The 22,083-nt window shown below is 41.5% G+C and overlaps 1 protein-coding gene and 1 long non-coding RNA gene across 2 annotated transcripts in view; one reads left to right on the forward strand and one right to left on the reverse strand.

Annotated features, from left to right (window-relative positions):
• pcp4a (Purkinje cell protein 4a) overlaps positions 1–22,083 on the forward strand; it is a 58,011-nt gene that overhangs the window by 26,985 nt on the left and 8,943 nt on the right. Inside the window, exon 2 of the mRNA XM_034683922.1 lies at positions 19,840–19,891. Within this exon, the coding sequence (XP_034539813.1) occupies positions 19,840–19,891 (52 nt within the window). The remainder of the gene's footprint in view (positions 1–19,839; positions 19,892–22,083) is intronic.
• LOC117812930 lies at positions 14,782–18,019 on the reverse strand. Its single transcript, XR_004631292.1, has 3 exons — positions 17,941–18,019; positions 15,061–15,246; positions 14,782–14,885 (listed from the first exon to the last, which is right to left on the reverse strand). It is a non-coding gene; the product is annotated as an uncharacterized LOC117812930 (long non-coding RNA).

A 22,083-nucleotide genomic window follows, 5' to 3' on the forward strand; every position in this document is an offset into this window, starting at 1 on the left:
TCTTGTGAGCTGAGTGTGTCGTTACACCTCATTCTAGCAGCACATGTTTTGCAATTTTCCAATCACGTCCTCTGAAATTCCAAAAAGTATTTGCATGGGTGATGCCATTTTTTCCTAAAATTATACTACTGGAATAATAACTGATAAATGAAATACTCCTATTATTGTCACAATTTATCATACTGATAGGTGTCATTTAGGGTTGTCACAATAACCAGTATTGACGATAATCCCCATTTAAAAGAAATGTAATGGATAAATCGTGCTAAAAATGAGCAGACATAAATCTTGTGTAACTAATTGGTTCATGGTAGGGGGTGGTAGTGGTTCTTTATAGTGTTTGCCGCCCACCATAAAACAGAGGACTGACAGCAGACGCAGAAGAAGCTTCCCTAACCATAGAAGAAGACTCAGTTGTCAGCTAGCCATTACCGCAGTGTGTGGCTTCTACTGCAGCGCAAATCATATCGGAGGAGGTGACAGATGAAAACGAGGTACTCTACTTGAACCCCTAAAAGGTTTCCTCACCAGTTTGGCAGTTTTTAGGATTTGGTAAAAAAAGACGGGGTGTTTGAGGACACTCCGATGTGCAGGAAATGTAGAACAACAGTGACTGCAAAAAGGAGAAAATCAAAAATGGACATGGAAAAAGCTGAAGACATGTTTGGTGGACATTGAGCCAAAGATATCAGAGTGGTTAGCTGTCCGTGGTATTGCACACAGACTTTCCGTCCCTGCAGTAGCCAGGGATTCTGATTTAGTCTGTTTTTTGTTGTCAGATGTTGGGACTTGGGAATGCTGAGCTATGCAGGGGGAATTCACACCAACTTTAATGGCCTCAAGTCTGGGCAGTTGGGCTGTGCCACTGGAGCTCTACTGGGACTGGACTACAGCTGAACAAACCAAACATTTCCCTGTGACTTTGTAAGGCTTCATTGTACCAGATACTTTATACTATCTTGATCTATCTGTATCTGATTGGTCGCTACTGGCTGCTCATGGAATGCCCCTTTGCCAATCAGAATACTTTTATCAACAATATCAACATAACAGGCTGGATTCACTTTGATTTCATTTGTCTTACCAGCAGTCTGTGCTGTGCAGCTGCTTCCACCTCAAATGAAATTAAATATCAGTGAATGTAGAGTCCTTGTATTGGGTTTCGTTTAAAGAGTAAGGACTTAACTGTAATACTGTACTGCACAAATCTGGGATTGAGAGGATTGATGGATTTTGACTCAGTATGAGGTAAGTTTACATTACAGTGATCCCAAATGGCAGAAAGTAGTTGGGGGACATCAATACCCTGAAATCATTTGTAGAAGTCAGCAGAGGAAATCAATTATTCTCTCACCCGAGGCTTTAGCTAATGAAGTGTCTGAATACATGGAGTGTAAAACTAACCAGTATTGGCTATGTATTACTATAGCACTACCTTACCATGGCTGAATACAGAACTATTTGATAGCTTGTTGTGAGACATTACTGGTGCTCAGCAGAGTAGAGACAGTTAATGCATCACATCCGCAGCACTCAGAGGATTTACTGCCAGTCACCGAACCCTCAAATTAATTATGGGGAAACTCCTGGGTGACAGTAATGGGATGCTGCTCTCTGTTGTGGTCACGCTGTGTGATTTAGACTGAAACAATGGTGGTATTTCCACATAAATGTGGCGTGGTGCAGCTTTAACACATGGGTAGTTCTGCCACGTCGTTACAGCACGTCTTTTAACACTGTGTGAACCAAGCAGGTCTCTACTGGCTGCCCCAAAGCCTAGATTAAAATATTTAGGTTCCAAATAGCTTCTCCTAAATGTAGAGTGCTGTTTTCCATCAGAGCTCAGAGAGCTTGCATTGACTGCCTGAGAGGCTTAGACTGGCAAAATATCCTCTTTCAACTCAGCCCTCAAACTCTCTTTAGGTTCACCTGTATTTCAAAATTCTCAGTTCATCTTTCTGGAAATTGTTACCAACTTCAGCTACTTACAGATTCTACATAGAATTATAGAATATGCACTCAGGGTCTGGATTTTCAGTGTGGTTTCTGTTTGTCATAGTCCAGGCAGTATCAACCAATCAAGTTCAACCAAAGCGAACAACCGTCTTTACGCTGTGTCGCAAAGGCAACCAGAATCAAGGTTTCCTAACTACAGTGATCAGAAAAACCTGGAAAAGAAAACTGCCTCGCCAGTGTTTGTGAATATGCCGAATAATGAAAATTGTTCTGTGAGATACTCATAGTGGAGGCTCATTCATGCTCTACGTCAGCATGCAGATACAGATGGAGCTCTTTGTCTGTGATGTGCACACCCACCTTTAATCATTGTCCTCATATGATTGAGACAGCTTACCATGCTTCCTTGAGCTTCATTACCAATTGTAAAGCTCTGACTCATCGTTGTGAATTGTACTCCTGGGTTGGATGGTCGTTTCTGGCAACCCGTAGCTTGATACACTGGTATATTTTCATATATAAGGCAATTCTTTGTCTGCTCTCACACTATCTCTGTGTTTTTATCACATAGAAAAGTGCTGGGCAGTAATAGTGGAGCTACCAGGACTTTTTTGTTCTTTCCATACAAAAAATGCACACTAATTTCATACTTATAGGCAGCATAAATGAGCCTAAAAAGATGGAAAGTTGAAGAAGAATCATTTTCAAGGCTGGGGCAGTAAAGATGTCTGGATACCCTGTAAGAATGGGTTAAAAAAACTAGAAGGAGGATGACTTATGTGCAGAATAGTGAGGTTTTATTAAAGAAACGACAAAAAAAAGGGCCACAGATGAGACAAAAATCACAAAAATGTTATGTTCTTTAACAAAATCTGAAGAGCTTCAAACATAAACATTAAAAGCACCACTGGGAACACAAGGAAGACCCAGGGAAGATGTAATGATCCAACAAAAGGAGAGGGGAAACAGAAAAACTACATACTCGCAGGGTAACGAGCAACAGGTGTGGACAAAGGACACAGGTGAAACTAATGAGGGTAATCAAAATAGAGGGAAACACACAAGGTCAGGAAATAAAATTAAACCAGACATACATGGAGCAAGTAACATGAAACCAGTGACAGATTACAGCACAAAGAAACAACAAACTAAACGAATGCAAATCATGACACATCCCTCCTTTTTAAAACCTGTTATCATAGTGTATGCTGTGAACATGACGATGTGGTTTCTGCAGGGTGCTTTTACTTTTAATGTCATGCTCTGCTACCCAGGACCCCCCATTCCACAGAAGAGAGTTCATGCTGTCAGGGACATGTGTCATCAAGCAGCTAGGAAAATATTAGGGGTAGAGTGCTGGAGAATTTTAGTAAATGTTAAGTGAAACCGTGTAAAAAGCAGCTTTTAAGGGAAGTTCCTAGATCAATCCTGAAACATGTACAAACCAGCAAGATTAAAGTAACCTTTTTGTTTAACTGCAAATATGACAGAGTAATGACCAGTGCAATCAACCAAACAATGTGTTAATAGTAAATATGTGTTAATATATGTGCCCTTTTATACAGTATCTGTAGTAAAGAATGTTTACACATTTTTACTTGTGGATATTTTCAAAGTCTGTTAAAATTTTGTTTCATTCTCCCCGTCCTAAAAAGTTCTAATTATAACACCTGTGACACCTGCTCCTTTAACAGCTTTTAATCATCATGATAGCAGGCCGCCCAGCAAGGTGTCCCTCACAAGCTCCTGTAGCACACCTGATCCTTTACAGGAGTCTGGGTTGAAGCGGAGGTCACAGCTGACAGGTGTGAGGGTAAATGAAAAGACAGAGAGAGGAGCTCAGATGTGCTACAATGACAGCCGAAGCTTCCCTGAATCAGTCTGAATCACTCTCTCTCTCTCAGTGCTCTGACCTGCTCTCACTCACACACTCCTACTCAGCATTTGTACTACATCTCTACAACTGGAGAATGTGTTCTATTTTAATCTCTGAAATATTGAATATATTGTGGCCAGTTGTTTTCATGTGTTGTGCTTTCCGAGAAGCATATCTCCTAATCCATGAAGCCTCCTTTTTAAAGTCTTAGTGTTAGAGGGTCTTAAGCTTTAAATTTGATCGCACTCTTCAAGAGATAGAAGGAGCTTTAAGGAGCCTTTGGTCTCTACCCACACCTTTCTAACCCACAACAGATCAAGAGGTGGAAGAAGAGGTAGAAATCAATGAATTACACTTTAATAACACTCTGTGGAGGTGAAAGCAAAGTTTTTGCCAACTTCCATCCACGCAACACAAACTTACCGCCAACTTAGATCAATTGGTTGCTGCCAGCTTAAAGTCAGTGGTTTAATTTGCTGGGAGAGGCTAATAAGTGAGTCCAGTCTGTTCGTACTTGGCTCTCAACTTGTCAAATACAGCACCATGTCAGAGGCCAGTCGCACCAAAATATGAGCATGATGGTACCTCAGTTTTTATAGCTCCTTCTTTTATCTGTTGAAATCAAGTAAAGTACAATGTTGTTTAACAAGCCCCCAAATCTGCTCTGGATTCCTGCATGGATGTGACAGTAGACATAGTATTTAGAATTGAATACAGATCCACACCAGGGATGTTTCAAAGCAATGATTCTCATTTTGCGTGGCTGTGGCTCAGTTGGTAGTCGGTATTGGCTCTCAATCAGAAAGTCATGGGTTTGATCCTATCTCTAGCAGTCAAGTGATGAAGTGTCCTTGGGCAAGACACTGAACCCCAAATTTCTGTGAATGTATATGAATGATATTAGCTAATACTGTTGGTCCCTTACTGTAGCAGTCTCTGCCATCAGTGTGTGAATGCGGTGTGAATGTGACTAGCAGTGTTAAAGTGCTTTGAGTGGGAATAGCGTTTTTTGTTATAGATAGTGGTGGTCTTTATTGATAGACGGACATTAGACTCAGTAAGTCATCAATCAATCAATCAGACTTTATTCATAAAGCGCTTTTCATACAATGACATTGTAACACAAAGTGTTGTACATAAAAACAACTTAAAGTAGAACAAATTAAAAAAAGAAATATAATAATGAAAATAAAAAGACCCCCCCCATCCTAATCCAAACCCGAGCCCCGACCCCAAACTCACCCCACAATCCCAAGGTTAAAAGGAACCCCGACTGTGGGGACTAATAGGCATAAATCTGCTTTAATGTTTGGCTCATACTAGAATGCTTTGTTAAATAGACATGAAGAATTGTTATTTCTTTAAAGAGCAAAATTTATAACACATATTCTAACCTACGGGCGCAGCCATTGTTTTACTAGCGCAATGCAAGCTGGGTTGATGACGTGTAATGGTTGTGTCTTGCCGAGCCTCTGGTTTTCACCGTGTTTACTCGCTGGCTTTCAGGAACGTGAAAACCATAATAATGCCACACTGTGCTGCGTTTGGGTGCAAGTTCCAGTCGAAGGGAAACAAGGGGACTGGTGTAAGTCTACACAACTTTCCAAGAGACAAAAAGAGAACAAACGAGTGGGAAATTGCTTGTGGATGTACACAACTTTCGAAGGACCGGCGGCCTTGTTCCTGCCCTTCACTCCAGATGCATTTGATGCATTTAGCCGACCCATGCTGGTGAAAGAGCTCACAGGTGCTGCTAGTTATAAATGGAGACTGAAGCCAATGCTGTGCCGTCAGTTTTTGTTCATAAACAGACAAAAGGCCGACGGGAAAAGAGTGAAGTCCGCTCGAGGAAACGTCATAGGCAGGAGACGCTGGATGTGCTCCTGCGGGGATGTCAACAACCCGCACCTGCAGATGTAGCCTCTGATGGCGAACCATCGGCACGATCACGACCACTACCACGATCACGGAGGAAGCTGGCGACAAGTCCCCCGATCAGTCAAAACAACAGTCCGTAAGTGTACAGTGTTGTCCAAATAAGAGTGATGTCGCAACTCAGACGGAAAAAGACACATCTGATGCAGTGGTACAGTGGCCAGCTGATGCGCACCAACTTATTACTCAAGACCACGTTTATGCTGCTTAATAGTGAAAATGAGCTGAAAAAACAGTGTCAGGAGGACAGTCAGTCTCTGGATCTTTTCCTCTCAGATGATGACTTTTTCAGCGAGGGCAGTCAGCCACTGTACAGACAGTCTGATCCGAAATATAACATAAGTACATCAGAGCCTTCACAGAGCACCCAGGAATCACATGCTTCAGCTGACACGCATGAAGAAAACAGACTGTTGCAACCAAATGACGTCACTACCCAAACATCACTGAACAATGACGGCCTACGAGTGAAAATACTTTTTTCCAGTCTCATACAAACTAAGATATTTTGAGATATTTTATATAGCTGATACAAACATTGATCATATAGGAAAATACGTTTTGGTGGCCGGGATTCCTTTTAAGAACACAATATTATGCAACAATAGTAATAAAAACAATCAAAATAAAATAAAGACATAAAAAAAAAAAAAATAAGTTGCTGCTTATCATGACTCTTTTTGTTTTGGATGATGGGGCTGGGGACTTTATTGATAGTACAACTGAAGAGGGACAGGAAATGTAAGGAGAGAGAGAGTGGGAAAAACATGCAACAAAAAGGGACAGGATCAGGAATCAACCTGACACCAGTAGGACTGTAGCCTCTATACATGAGGCGCCCACTCCCCACTTGATAATAATGATATTTATATTATAGGGCCATTAGTAATCAGAGGTCACCTTTCCTAAGGACTAAAGCAGGAGTCCCACAGAGTGCTGTTCTTGGTCCCTTTCTTAAAACAAATAAGTAAATAAATAAACAAATGAGCCTCTCTCACTGTACTGCACTCCTAACATTATCTATTTGGGAGAAATGTGAGCACGTAAACGTCAGAATCTGTTCACTCCGACTAAATGTGGACTTTTTACTGCCACTCATCTTGTACAGTATTCTTGTAGAGTCAGGTTGAGCTGGTGTGTGAATGCAGGTATTAGGATGAATCATTTAATGTGACAGAGTGGGTGGGTTAAGGACTGTCAGCCCCCACATAGAGAGATGATCACACCAGATCTCTTGTTGGGTGACTTGGTGCTAGAGTGGGTCATCTCTCATTCAGGATGTTGGAGGTTCAATCCCATCTCCCACAGCCTACATAGAAGTGTCCTTGTTAAAACTGATGGGCACTTCACACCGCTTCTTCTGCCATGAGTGTATGAAGGTGGTGTGAAAGGGTGAATGTGGCATGGAGTGCATAAGTGCGTTGAGTGGTTGGGAAGGCTAGAAACGTACAGCCCTTTTGATCATTTGTTAGAACGCCTCAGCAAAATGAAAAGGAATCGGTTGTGCAGTGTTCCAGCAATATTACAGATACAGTAAAAGTACTCTAATGATACAACACTGCAGACCAATGAGGATCAGTAATTTGAATATCAAAGCAGTACATTTGTTGATTTAAATGTCGACACCTATGGTGGGAAACAGTGTTATGGCCCTTTTCCACTACACAGTTCCAGCCCTACTCAACTCGACTCGGCTCGACTCTACTAGGTTTGGGTACCTTTTCCACCAGCCCGAGTACCGACTCACGGTGGGCGGGGTCGTCATAACACAGCTGTGCGTAACTGCGTTCACGTCATTTTGAACGTGACACAAACACAACAATCACAAACACTGGAGGACATGGAGGCAACGGTGTACTTGCTAACCCTAACCTCGTCAACGGACCACGGAGCAGTGTTAATTTTGGCGGCTATTTTAGATTTAGTCTTAGTCTTTAGACGAAAATGCCTGTTAGTTTTAGTCACATTTTAGTCTTTTCAGCCCTTTACAGTTTTAGTCTAGTTTTAGTCGGCAGAAACTCAAAATATTTTAAGTTAAATAGTTAAGCCTGTCCTTGCTAAAATGTCAAAAGAAAATATTCTTGATGTGACCTCTGTGGATGTATCTTGATTCTCTAGATTCACAGAAAAATGCCATGAAAGGGCTGTATTGCACATTTACGACAGTCCCTGAATGCACCTCGCAGCGACATAGGCACTGGACAGTCAGTCAGTTCCAAGCGGCAACCTCCGGTCTAAAAATATGAGTCAATGCGGAAGTGCTAAAAGCTGCAACTCATCGAGGATCCGCTTGAGGCTGGCTCCGGAAGTACCGGAAGTCACATACACATGAATGGGGAAAAGATGATCTTTGCAGCATTAATAAACATGTTTACAGCCTGGTACAAAAGATGAGTGTAGTCTGAATAGCTAATTTCTCGACGTCCTCTCACTGTGAGGGGGGTGAATTTTTTTCTAATTTGGCAATTTCAAAGATATTGAGATTACCAGTCTTCCAATGAGAGGCACAGCTGCCTGTGGGAACACTGCAGCTGTTGGCTAGGAGGCTCAAAGCCCGCCTCTTTACATCACACTGGCTCGACAGAAGCAATATGGCTGCCACAGCCGATTGGTCTCAAAACAGCTCTTCAGAAACAGATGGGTGACGTCACGGATACTACGTCCATATTTTTTACAGTCTAAGGTCAGTTCACAGCACTCTGAAATGCATCTTTCAACAAGGAGTTTATCAAAACTTACTAAATGTGTCTGATGTTTCACCAAACTGGATTAAATCAAGCTGAAGACGCAGAGCTTTTTACGGTTATAGTGGCAACAACGTCAAATAGTAAACAGACGTCCCCAGGTTGCGTCTTCGTCACAAAAAATTCATCAATGAAGATGAGACAGATGCATGGAGGTTAGGAGAGCTGGTTCATGAAGCACACCTGCTGCAGGTAGTGACCAAGCTAACACTGCGATAATAACTCAGTCCGTCACAGGAAGACATCACTTTTATCTTTAAAGATTAGACACACTGCGGGGGAAACATGGATTCTTAATGTCCGACGATTCACCACTAATGTTTTCGTCTCATCATCGTCTCGTCAACGAAATCAACACCTACGTTCATCAGAGTTTTTATTATCAGTGATGCCCTTTAGCTCGTCATAGTCTCCTTTTTGTCATGAAAAAATGAGTCGTTGACGAACATTTATTGTCATAATTTCATTGACGAAATTAACCCTGCCATGGAGAAACTTTGCGTGAAGACATTGGCTGTTTCCGAAACGGCCTGCTACATACTACTTACTAATGTAGTAGGCAGTAGGTATTGCCTACTACATACTGCGTTTGAATTTAGTATGTAGTATGACTGTTCTGTCCGATCTGTCATGCAGCATGCTGAGCCAGACTTCGCTGGATTTCCGGTTTCGGAAAGCGGCGAAGCCGATAAATAAAATGCTTATTTAGCATCCATTTATGATTTATAAAGTTAGGAAGTGGTTTATATGTAATTTGATAACTTTTACAGCACCCAAAAACGGATTTCCTCCCGTCAAAAAATGAGGAAAAAGAAAAAGCAGAACGAGCGCTATGCATTATGGGAAACAGTACGCGAGGCAGACTGGTCCGATGCATACTTAGATATTTTCCCGAATCAGTAGACATCCGGGGAGTTTTGGCATACTGCAGATTTTGCTCTTGTTCACATACTACTTACTACATACTGAATTTTGGACATATCAGTACGTACTGCTAGTATAGTAGGCGATTTCGGAATCAGCCAGAGTACAGTACTGATGTCATTTTTAAAAAATGGCATTTTTGATCCCTGTGTTGGGCGTCGCACTCATGACTCTTTGGTGATGACATTCTCTGACCAATCAGTGGCCGGCAGTCCGTCGACGTCACCTTTTAGTATCGGCTCAGCTAGATTGGAACCAGAGCAGAGCAGGTACGGAAAACTGGTATCTGACACGAGGTACTGCGCCCGTGGAAATGCAACACAAACCGAGTAGAGTCGAGTCAAGTCGAGTAGAGTAGGGCAAAGACGGGCCGGTGGAAAAGGGCCATTAGGTTAGATTTGCAGATAGGTTGCAAAGATTGGCCAAAATCGCTTGTTTGTCTGAAAAGGTTCAGGGATTGGTTGAATTTGTGTGAATTCTTGCGACTTCCTTGAGGGTCTGAATACATTAATCAGGGTGTCCTATACATGCAATTGAAAGGTCTCTTGATGTCATATTTTTGTTGCTTAGGGCCACTGTACAGCTCCACAAATGTTTCAAAGAACGTTATGGTTCAATTCGCCGTTTTTTACCCATTCATACATGCTTGAATGTACAGGAAGAAGAGGCTTCTGGTGTGAATACTAGAGCTCTGAGTTATGAATCACTTCAGTGGTATCATTTATCAACAGAAAACCAGTCCATCCAGGGAGGGAATACCTGAAACACTAACAGGTTTTGTCATTCAGGCTCAGGTTCAGAGTCTGTGCTTTATGTGAGCGAACATCATTCAGCTGTGATGCTCAACAGTGAATCTGGTTTAAAGACACACTAAAAAGGCAAACATCAGCACTGCTTCACCAGCTCCACTACTGTTTTTTCTTTAGGATTTAAAATCCCTATTGAGGTTCTGAGTCCTTTGTTAAAAAAGCTGCTTGCAAACAGAGCGACAAAACCTCCTCAGCTGCTTAAAGAGACGAAGAGACGGCAATCGAGCAGTGCCAAGCCTGAGCAAAGACGGAGACGGGCCATGACAAACATCTCATTTAAAATTCAGTCATTGCTTCTGAAAATCCTTGTATGAATTTGTATGCAAATGCTGCTTTCTTCTCACTGTTTATGAGGCACAGTAAAGCAGAGTGTGCTGACATGATTGAGATAGAGGCTCCACTGGAGAGGAGAAAATTGAGCAGAAAAGGGAATAGCGCTGGGTAAATTGTGCTAATGCGAGGAGAGTTTCCCCCCCTGCACATTAGGACTGGAGTTGTTATGTTGTTATGTAAGATCAGATTGTATCCAGGCTGAAAGAGGAAACAGGAGAGTCTGGGGGAGGGGGGCTGATGAAGATCAAAGTACTGTTGAGGGAAAAGAGGTGGAAAAAGGAGCAGCAGAGGATACAATCCTCACTGTTTATATGAGCAGATGATCACATTATTGTCGTTTAGTTGTAGCCTAGCTGCAATCATCTTTCATTTTTTTATTTTTTGTCAGAAGGATTGAAATTCAAACTACATTTACCAGTTATAAACATGTGAGGCTTTACTGTTACATGAATCTCTGCTGCTGTCCACTCACTGTCCTTTGGACTCTGCCCTCTCTGTAATTTGAAACACAAAGATTAGAGTGGATTAGATTTGCAGACTTCAATGTAATAGCAGCATCAGCAGGCAAATATTTGGCTCGTAATTTATGTACTTATGCAACCGAATCTCTGCTTGAGCATCACCAGAAATAAGAATGAATTTGATTCATCAACATGTCTGACATCCTGCTTCACACTGAGGGGTGAAGGATGGATGCCAGCCTTTGATAGCACCTTGAGTTTTTGTATCAGTTGCCACCACCTTGTGCTCTGTCTCAAGGTCTGATTTCAGCATTCAGTGCTGATGATATTTGAGTGCAAACATGCATGGTAAGTTTTGCAGCTTGGAGCAGTTTGCTCTTGTTTTGCATCACATGTGAAAATAAGTTGTTTGCACCTCCACTTTCTGTTGTGTAGTTCTGAGGCTGGACCATGGACAACACCAGACTGACTTAAAGCTGGGGTTGGTAGTCTTGGTAAACTAGCATGAATTTGAATGTAGCATGTCTTCAGGACTCCATCTAACCCCTCCCCCCATTCCCCTCGGAGCTCCTCCAAATGATGCCCCTGCTCACATGCACGAGCGCAGCTGATTCATGACCATATGATCATGACTGATTCAAAACCGGTCCTCACCAAAACATTATCATAGTGAAAGTTAAAAACACAAACAAACATGGCTGCTGTTAGTACTCACAACTGTCATGCTAGCATTATCCAGTTGTACTGGTGACACAATATCAGGAGAAAAGCTATAACACATATAATGCTGTAGCAGCTCTACTGTTTGTTAAACGTGTTCAGTGTAGATGTTCTTAATTCCTACAGTGTTGACGATCAGTGAAGGCATCAGGAGAGGTGTAGAGTGTGTGAGCTGGAGAGAGGAGAGACAAGAGGAGAAGTTTTTCATTCATTCAAACATTGATTGTTGCTTTGTTGGTTGGCGTGCTCATGGCCGACAGTGACCGGTTATTACAGATCAACATGTTCACGAATCGGCTCGTCATCCCTACAGCGTCCAGACAGACGCTACATTACATATACATTTTCTGTAGGACTTACTAAATGTCATTAATTCTTTTGCTTGTCAGAGCCCCGTGGTGAGAGCTTTTTAGACTCTGATCCGGACTACAGTCCTGAGCAAAGCACCTCATCAGTCAGAAGGGACAGGCCGAGGTTGAGCAATAGGGGCAGTCAGTAGAGTCAGGGGAAGCAGAGGCAGGAGACGGGGAGTGAACGCCGGGGAAATGTACGCACAGGAGGCGGGCAGAACGGCAGGACGGGATTTGATTGGTTTAAAATTTTGGGACCCAAAAACGGTGATTGGTTGTTGTTTTCCCAGGTTTACTCCGGCTGTAGATAGCAGCTTTTTTTCACTCTTTTTTAGGAACAGATTATGTATTGATTGCCATCAGGAGATAAAGATCATTTTAACCAGCGTAACAAAAAGTGTATCTAAATCTAACTACCAACCCCAGCTTTAAATATGTCAAATAATAACAATGATAAAGTAATGGCTAATTACTGTGTTTCCAGACATTTTTGGGTCATCCAGGAGAGGAATTTTTGTAGTGAACACCAGGAACTTTAAGCATGACATCCCAATTATTAATCCTCTAAACTGCAGCTCAGTTACCACAAACTCTAAGCAGATGGTAATATTTTCCTTTTAACTCCATATGGCTTTTCATGCCGATGAGTGTGAATTCGATTTTTTTTGCAACGAGACTCATTTACAGAGCAAAAGCCAAATTGACCCCCGAATGAATTGGCTCATTTAAAGCCCCGGTTTTTAGTTAATTATAAAAAAGACAAATAGTATGTATGTTGTCTGATGTCAGATGAGATAGTTTACGGCACACGAAAGCAACAGTCCCTTTTGCTACATTTTCCATGCTTAAGATTCACGAGAATTATTGACCATTCACTGTAAAGACACAGGAGGATCCTTTTTTTCCTTTGTTTTCTTAACAAAAGACACCACTTACACATGTACAGGACGAGATCAGCAAAGAGATGAGAGATATGACTGTTTCGACAGGGGGCACCGAAGTCGACACACAAACTGACTTCCTTATAGGAGCTTTAAATAGCTGCTGTTTTCTCTGCCATAAATGTCCTTTTCATGATACCAGTTCAAGGACTGTAACAGCTTGTCTTCAGTAGGAACGTCACAGATGCGTGATGGTGGGACCCAGTCATCCCACTGCTGTGCCTGCTTGGAGGGTAGCAACAAAGGCGTTACACAGGCGAGACAGTATCACTGTGAGCTGGCCGAGCTTGTGTGAAGATCCTGCCGTGTGTTTAGCTCCCGTGCTTTGCTTAATCCTGTAATGGGATGTGAAATCACACAGTGGAACACCCATGATGCTGTTGTGGGATCAATATCAAAGTTCAAAGGTGTGATGAGAGTGGAGCTGTGTTACGATGGGGATAAAGTTTGGAGAGTTGACACTCTGCATGTGTTTTGTGAATGAGACGGTCTCTCTTGGTCACATTTGCACAGGTTCAGCTAGTGATGGAAAATTATTTCCCTTTATGAATCAGTCCCTCCAGGAAGTTGCGATTTCCGGATCGCAACTATCAACGCAAATTCAACCAATCAGCACGATTTTTTCGCGGCCTTGCAATTTTATACAATCAGCGCAACTTTCCTGCAACTTTGACCTTAATCTCAGAACCTGCACGTCATCAGTTTTGTCATCAATTTCACTTCCTTGGAACATAAACGTAAGTCGTCACTTGATCGGCACTTTTCAACAGCAAAACATCTACGGAGAACGGGTGAAAAGAGGGGACAGCAGGCAGGACAAGTGATGATGACAACGTTGTTATTTCTAGATTGAGGGGCTCAGTGTTAGCTTGGTCTCTACCTGCAGCAGGTGTGCTTTATGAACCAGCTCTTCCCTCCTACATGCATCTGTCTCGTCTTCATTGATGATTTTTACCCCCGGTGTGTGTTAGTGACAGAGACACAACCGGGGGACGTCTGTTTACTATTCGACGTTTGACGTTGTTGCCGTGGTTACCGTAAAAAGCTCCGCGTCTACAGCTTGATTTAATCCAGTTTGGTGAAACATCAGACACATTTAGTAAGTTTGGATCAACTCATTGTCATCAAAGATGCAGATGCATTTCAGAGTGCGTGAACTGCCTGTCGAGTACCTCTGTCCCTGCGAGGTGCATTCAGGGACCGTCGTAAATGTGCAATTCAGCCCTTTCATGGCATTTTACTGTAAGTCAAGAGAATCAAAATACAATCAGTGGCCACATCAAGAATGTTTTCTAAAAACAACTATAATTTAGTGTATTTACTTGCCCCTGAGATGTTATTGGGGGGAAAAAAGCAAAAAAAAAAATTCAACTTTCACCGCAATTTTTTCAAAAAGCTGTCTCAAAATCAGGCCTTTTGGGCCGCAACAATCACAAAGAAATCCCGCAAAATCCTGGAGGGACTGATGAATTAGGCCCAGTGTTTTTAGGGAGTACCACAGTTTTTAGACTTTAATGCATTAATGCAAAAAGAACATGCTTCATCTCGGCTTTTGACCAAATATGAGTCTTTTTTTCAAAGTAAGAGGCAAAAATAATCTTCCTCAGGATACTTTTATCACAACGCAGCCGCCCACTTGAGACACAAATAGCTCCAACACCTCTGAGTGCAATCAGGCGGATTTTTTAATCTAAGAATATTCCCTATCTTAAATGAAGCCAAATATGAAAGAAGTCTTTCTTCACAGACTTGGACATGCTCCTCTAATTTCTCTCTGTGGCTCCACAGTCATGGTCCATCTGCTCTGAGTAAGAGAGGGATAGCTGAAGCTATGGGCTAAAATAGGGGAGACAAAGAGGATGAGGAAGAGAAGATGAGTGATGAATAGAAGCGAGAAGAAACACTGAAATGTTGTGACTTGAGCTGGTTATTGATTTCAGCTTATAGAGCATTTGTCTTGGTTTCTGGATATTGCTCTGCATCTCTGTTCTGCACAGAAACAATCACTCACACGTTATTGTTGCTGTGCTCCCGGACGTCCACACTGCCTGCCTCCGAATGCTCGCTGCTGTCCTGGTGGGTGGAGGTGTGATGTATGGCACCATCACTTTGAGCCTGACTGAGAAGCAGAGCTCCATCAGGCAGATGAGAGTCAGCGTGGTGCTGGAGTCTCAGCGGCTTTGACTCTCTTTGAGTTCTGTGTGTAAACAGAAAACAGATGGCCGCTGCTGCCAAACAAGTTTCTCTCTCTCTGGCTCTCATGAAGGCAAACAGAAACACCAGAGGAAGATGTCGGCTTTTTTTGGCCAGGTTTGTTTTGCTTCTTTCCCATTGGACTCATACTATAAACCAGTAACTGGCATTTAAAAGTAATTGAAAGTACAGGATTAATAATTCAGGTTGGAGAGATGGTCTCTTTTTTGCAGATACATTTGTGAAATACAACGTGCTCTCACTAAATCACACTCACAACCACAAGCTAGAGTTAACCACAATATCTGTATTTAAATGTTACAAATTACAACAAATGCAAAGTGTAGTCTTTCGTACAAGGGCACTAAAAAATAGTTTTTTTTAGTCCACTTGGTGTGATTGAGTTTCTTCTTCTACTGGTGTCAGCAGAAAAAAAGGTCAGGAAGAAGTTGAAGTTGATGAAGAGAATAAAGAGGCGCTGTCCACTTTTAATCAAACAAGGAACTTTTTTTTAGATGTTTTAGCAAGTACTGCAGCATGAGAATGAAATGCTCAGAGAAGACAATGCACATGAATGCTCACCTCACGCCACCACCCAGAGATAGCATTAGCCGATTAGGGCTAATGCTAAATCAGCTCAGCTCAAAACACAGCAAACACAGAGCTTGTCAAAGCTACCCGCAGATTCAAAGTGAGCAAAGAAAATAACACAACCCAGCACGTTAATGTGCAAATACTTGTGGCTGCTAACTGTTGAGGAAAACAAGGGCTGTTGTAAGTTACTTGAAAGATGCTGAAACCCAGGAATCATTCCTACGCAATGATTCCACCGACACCACTGTACTGAAGCTCCATCAAGAAGAGAGGCTTAATGTTGAGGAAAGCTTGAGAACAGCAGAAAGGGTTTTGCTTTAACTTGCGATGTGAAGTCACAGGCAGTAAATTCACATGTGATTATAACAGCTCAGTGTGTTACTGATGGCAGCTGCTGTCCCACGCTCTCACCAGAGCAGTAGTCACACCGGGCAAACTATTCCTGTAACAGCACAGTCATCCATATTTGTTTGCTTTTAGTTATGCTGGACTAGACTCTTAATACAGAGTGTGTGCAAGTCCCCATTGTGTAAATACTGAAAATGACTGAGAATTATTATTTTTTTAATCTTCACAAAAAAACACAATAACATATTCCCATGATGATATATCGTCACATCAAAGCATCCCCTTAAATTCGTGGAAACACAATGACCTCTGCCCCTGTATGTCAGTTTTCGGTCGGTTGTGTGGCTCCTAAAGCTACCACAAAAAAGAGAAAGAGAGCAGAGGTGGTCAAGTGTCATGGACAGTATGGCTCATGAAAATAAAGCAGTAAAACTTGGAAACGCAGTGATATTTTTTGATGGTTTAGAGCCGTTATGTTAAAAAAAAAATTAAAACGCCTCCTCGTCAGTGCTCAGAAGTTTCAGGATTTGTGCAGCTTGATTCTGCCCTTCATTCTTCCTGGTGTATGTAGCTCTCTGAGTCACTCACACAGCTACGCCACAGACAGTTTAAATCCCCCGTTTTTCATTACCTGCACAAATGTGTGCTAACAAGGAGCTTAGGAGGGAGGCATGCTAGTTGTAGGCTGTCTTAATAAACAAAAAGGTCAGTTTTACTCCCCACGTCTGCAGATTTGAAGATCTAGTGGATGATTTTTATTTATCATGGATAAGTGCTAGTGCTAGTTAGCATAGCCACATAGCTACATGTTCGTAGCTGTGTACCAAGACACACGTCTACATACTGATAAATAAAACAACAAGAAACACTAAATCTATGACCAATCGTTCAGAAAGGTCCTGCTACAGGCGCCTCTCCGTCAGGATCAGATTCAGAGGGTTGAAGTAACGCGATCTCTGAGCAGCCGTGTATATTCAGCCAACATGTAAACATTAGATCAACATGCTGGAGAGCCGAGGCACATCTACTTCCGGAGGGGGCGTGGTCAGAGGGAAAACAGAGTGTTCTGAGGAGGACTGAAGAAGAGGACTTTTCAGGCATGCCAAAATCTGATTTCAAAGTGTTTTTTTGAGCATAAACTTTAAAGACATGTTTTGGGGACCTCTTAGACCAATATATATTGATGAAAAAAGCATGATATGTCACCTTTAAGATACACAGGTTACTTTCATGTCTGTTGCAGGCCAACAGAGAGCAGAGGAGAGAGACAGAGGTGTCACCTGTCCCCTTTATTTCTTTGAGTCCCAACCTGCAGACTGTCTGCTGTGAGTGCCACACCTCTGCATGGTGACTGACACAGAGGAGTGACCCAAACAGCAACATGATGAGAAAATCCAAAAACAGAGCTGTAGGGCACGGCCCCTGCTGATACAGACATCACCATACCTCCTCTGAGATATGAGTGATATATAATCGAGATGTATAGAGACTTTTCTCTACCAATACTTCTATACCAACACACATTTTTGCATCATCATGACCCTTTGTTCCACTAAGTTGGAATTGAAACATGAAATTAAATAGTTTTGACTAAGAAAGCATTATTCTCTGCTCCACTTTTCAATGTTCAGTAAATTATTGTTAAGCTTACTTACATTGGAAGTTTTTAATATTCATTTTTATGAGCTTCACACTGCTGTACTTGAATATTTTAGGCCCGCAGCTGAGATAATATGTATAAAACTTTCATACACACCACAAAAAAGCGTCTGTGCAGCAAACACATTTTTCAGGAAGCAGGAGTTACTGTAGTCAGTCTATTGTGCAGGGCAATCAGACACAGGTGAGACAACGAGACACAGGTGGAACTAATGACGGTACTAAGAAACTGCATGGAAACACAAGGGCAGGAAGTCAAACTAAACCAGATACACAAGGGGCAAGAACTACAAAATAAAACAGGAAACACAATAGACGAAACTAGAAATAGAATTGAAAACAGACCCACACACACACACACACACACACACACACACACACACACACACACACACACACACACACACACAGGGAACACAATAAAAGACCTACTGAGCAGTCAAGACCATACAAGGAGGCAGAGGCAGGCGATTGCAAAACCCACTCGCTGGGCATTTATTTTCAGTGCACAATTCACACCAACAATAAAAAACCAGGTACACAGCCACATTCACAGGACAGAACTCCCTTATGAGACAAAGAACACACTTAAAAACCCTCCCCAATTGGGTGCTACCAAGTGGAGGGGTAGTACACATATGGATCATTTAAAAATCACCCTAGACACCAAAACACATATTAACATTTTCCTTCCCACAGTTGTATTTATGCCCTAGTTCCCTTAACGTACATTTACGCATGAAGCATATTAAAAGGACATGGAACACTAATAAACAACAAGGGTGACACAAGCATAACTCATAACCAATACAGAGGGAAAAAACAAGAAAACAAACTAAGGAAAACAACTTATGAAAATATTATGCTGGGGGAGCCAAAGCATGGACTAACCAAAACATGCAGAACAGATTCATGTGTTGATTTGAAGCCGACACTCACTGTTAAAAAAACTTATATGACCCATGTGTCAGTGTTCGTTTTCTGTGGCTATTCCTCCTCTACTCTGATAATCTGGAAAAGAATGCTACAGGAGCATTCATTTAACTTCTGTACATAATTCAGCATTATAAGAACTAACTGCTTGGACAGAAACTATCTCTTAGAAAAAGTTATTTGACGTGTATCTTCAATTTCTAGTTTGACCCATGTTCAATCTGATATAATTTAGGAGGCGGGCTTTAACAGCTATACTGCAGCCAGTCACCAGAAGGAGCTCAAAATGTACTGCTACACTTTTAGGGGGCTGTTGTTTCATCCATTTTATTCTTCAGTTGATATGATGCCACAGGAGTCATGAAAATCAGCGCAATGTGACTGTAGTGCCGGATCTCCTTTGTGAGGTTAAGTAGAGCCTGAGTGCCAGGAGATACCTGGGTGTGTTGGAACTCACCTTGTAGTATCGTCCTCTGTGTGGAGGTGGTTGTTGTAGTAAGCATAGCATAACGGGTTATATTTAATGAATAATTTGAAGATAGATAGTGTAAACTTCTTTAAGCTCATTGTGATGCAAGGAGACACATTCAGATCATTTTAATGCAGCTGCAGCAGACTCTTCTCACACACACTGTACTTGTCCGTGCAATTTAATGCTTTTATTTTTTCAAAGCTGAGTGCATCTTAATGTTTCAGAGCATCAGCCGTCTGTCTGTCAGGGGAGTACAGTCAGGAGCTGTTAGAGCAGGAACAGAGAGTGTGCCTGTGATGCAGAAACATGGATTATAGATCAACACATCTCATCCCTGCGCCCTGTTTCATGTTCAACGTGACTTTGGGAAGAAGACTTCCTGTGAGACTCTCTCTCTCAGAAACACATGAAACTTAAAAAAAAAAAGATTTTCCATCAGAGACAATCTTCTAAATTCAAGAGTACAGCTTGCTGAAATGTAGCAGTTAGTGTACTGAATGTTTTTTCACTTGCATGATGACATGTGGTGTTCTTTTGTTCATCTTTTAAAAATGATGATGGTGATTTTGTTTTCTCTTTTTTTTCTTGCAGAGGCAAGCATCTGGAGCTATGACTGGAAACATCAAGCCATCTGCTGGCCAAGGTAACATTTTATAACCAAAATGTTCTGTCTGAAAAGTGCAACCAAGCTCAAAATAATATGCATAACAATAATGGTTGTAATAAATGAAAGCTTGTGTTGAGCATAAAGAGCTTTTTAGATCTTAGAGTTAAAACTGAATGTGAATCAATCTTTATTTATTGAGCACTAATTCTCAACAAATGTTATCCCAAGATTACAAACAGAGCAGGTCTAGTACTCTGTGTCATATTATTAACAAAGACCCAGCATCAAGACAGGATAAGGTCCAGTCCCATCTTACTGACAGGACTCAGATCTCATCTTAATCCACCATGAGCAGAGCACTTTGCAGCATTTAGCAAGTTACAGTGGCAAGGACAAACTCCCCTTAACAGGCAGAAACTTCGAGCAGAACCAGACACGTGTTAGACACACATCTCCTGAGACTGTGTTGGGGTTTAATACCACAAAACATTAATGAAGTCCAAAAACAAATACAAAGCTTGCAGACCACAACATTACAACCAGTGTTTAAACTGTAGTATGAACGCAGTGGTGTTGTCGAGTCATCAAACCTAGAGTCCAAGTCAAGTCTCGAGTCCTCAGTATCCAAGTTCATGTGGAGTCTCCAAGAAAGAATCAGGGTTGAGTTCCCATTATTCATTTTATCATCACACATAAGGTGTCTGTTTTACTTCAAAATCTTCACTGTATGAGTCTGGACTGACTGTATGGGACCTTTTGGGTGTGTATAGAGCACATTTCATTTATTACCATTTATTCCGTTACTGTAATTGGGAGCTGCTTGTGGATTTACTGTAACATCAGTGAAATTAGTGATGTCTCTTCAAGCATCATGGCAGGAACTGTAGCTGAACAAGGCATGCATGCAGCTGAGCACATGTGCCAGGCTTTGCTCCAAACTGTATAAATCGGGGCGCTGGTGGCCTTGTGGTCTAAGCGCCCCACATACAGATGCTACAGTCCTCGTCTCAGGGGTCGCTAGTTCGATTCCCGGCTGGTCGACCATTTCCTGCATGTCTTCCCCTGCTCTCTACTCCCCACATTTCCTGTCTGTCTTCACTGTCCTATCAAATAAAGGCAAAAAGACCAAAAAAAATTATAACTTCAAACTGTATAAATCATCAGGGCCTCATACGAATTAAAACAACAAAAACATTAAAACTGTTTTTATTGATAAATAAGTCAGAGTCCTCCTTTTAATATTTCTGGTCCTATGCAGTCAAGGTTCGAGTCTGACTATTTTTGTACTCAACAATTTTGCAAACATGAAACAACAAAGACTCCATTTCACATAAGCAGGGTCTTGTCATAAAGAACACTTTGTACATAGAGGTTTAAAGCTTGACAAAATAAACTGGAAAAAATGAAACAGAGTGAGTCTTTAAAACAGGAAAATCAATCTAACAAACAAGGTGAAATACACCTGTCCATTTTAAAGTTACTGACTTGACTTCTAAGTCACGGAAAGCAAAGCTCAGGGCCCTGTGTTAAAATGCAATGAATATGTCAGCCTCTAATGAACAGCTAGTTTAGCTGTAGCTGTAGCCCACTCTTCATAAAGAAGAGGATGCTCCCTTGTCTCAGCAGCAGCATCCGTTTAGCTTTTGATAAAGCAACGATAATCCGTCTCATTCAAAAGAGGACACATCGTCTTTGAGATCTGTGGTTGATGAAGGATAAAGACTCTTCACATCTCCAGTAACAGCATGTTGGTATTCATTTCCACTTATGTAATTGTTGGGGTGTCTGATGCCATCTGTGTTTTATTTTTAGCTGAATTAATTTATTGCCTTTTATATGTTGAATTTACATTATTCAAATATGAATTCCAATCCCCAGTTGATGTCAATAGCCATGTCGCTGGTCCATTGTTTTTAACTTTGACCAAAGGATCTCACATTCGATCCTTCAATAAGTGAGAAATCTTGAAAACAGGGACTTGATGTGAAGTATGCAACTCTCAAAGTCGAATTTCTTGATATCTCTGCCAGTTTATTTCCAGGATGCATATTACTCCATGTTTTCAAAATCCCATTTTCTAACAGTCTCAACATAGAGGGGAAGATAGAGATTTAATCTTCTGGATAAATTAGATGACAATGACTGTGACAATGACTGTTTCCTCATTTGAGAGATTTTTAAGATTATTTTGTTTGATTGTGTGTTTTTTTTTTTAAATCTAAGATTCA

This window comes from Notolabrus celidotus, chromosome 5 (assembly GCF_009762535.1).
Source record: "Notolabrus celidotus isolate fNotCel1 chromosome 5, fNotCel1.pri, whole genome shotgun sequence".
Classification (NCBI taxonomy): Eukaryota; Metazoa; Chordata; class Actinopteri; order Labriformes; family Labridae; genus Notolabrus; species Notolabrus celidotus.